This window comes from Penaeus monodon, chromosome 22 (genome assembly GCF_015228065.2).
Source record: "Penaeus monodon isolate SGIC_2016 chromosome 22, NSTDA_Pmon_1, whole genome shotgun sequence".
NCBI classification, from domain to species: Eukaryota; Metazoa; Arthropoda; class Malacostraca; order Decapoda; family Penaeidae; genus Penaeus; species Penaeus monodon.
Window position 1 is genome coordinate 2,257,093 of NC_051407.1, and position 287 is coordinate 2,257,379.

Below are 287 nucleotides of genomic sequence, written 5' to 3' on the forward strand. Positions count from 1 at the left end.
GCAGGGGAAAACAAATCAAGGGGAGGAGAGAGATACATTGCTAAGACAGAGACAATGAAAAGATATCTAAACGTAGCACTTTAATCATTTAATATTTAAAATCAATTGGATCAGACTCAAATATCAGCATAAAATCATAACAAAACTCCTTTCTACCTACAGCTTCCGGCGGAGGAGGGAGCAGTAGTGCAACACAGGCACCAGGATGTAAAGACGGTGGGAAAACTACAAGTTGATTTTATTATCATATATATTCTCTTTGAGTGCAGATCATGGTAACTTTAAAC

The 287-nt window shown here is 37.3% G+C and overlaps 1 protein-coding gene across 1 annotated transcript in view; it reads left to right on the plus strand.

Annotated features, from left to right (window-relative positions):
- LOC119587468 (chymotrypsinogen A-like) overlaps positions 1–287 on the plus strand; it is a gene marked incomplete in the record, with an annotated part of 9,104 nt that overhangs the window by 2,723 nt on the left and 6,094 nt on the right. The window contains 1 exon segment of the mRNA XM_037936195.1: positions 163–216. Coding sequence (XP_037792123.1) covers positions 163–216 — 54 coding nt within the window.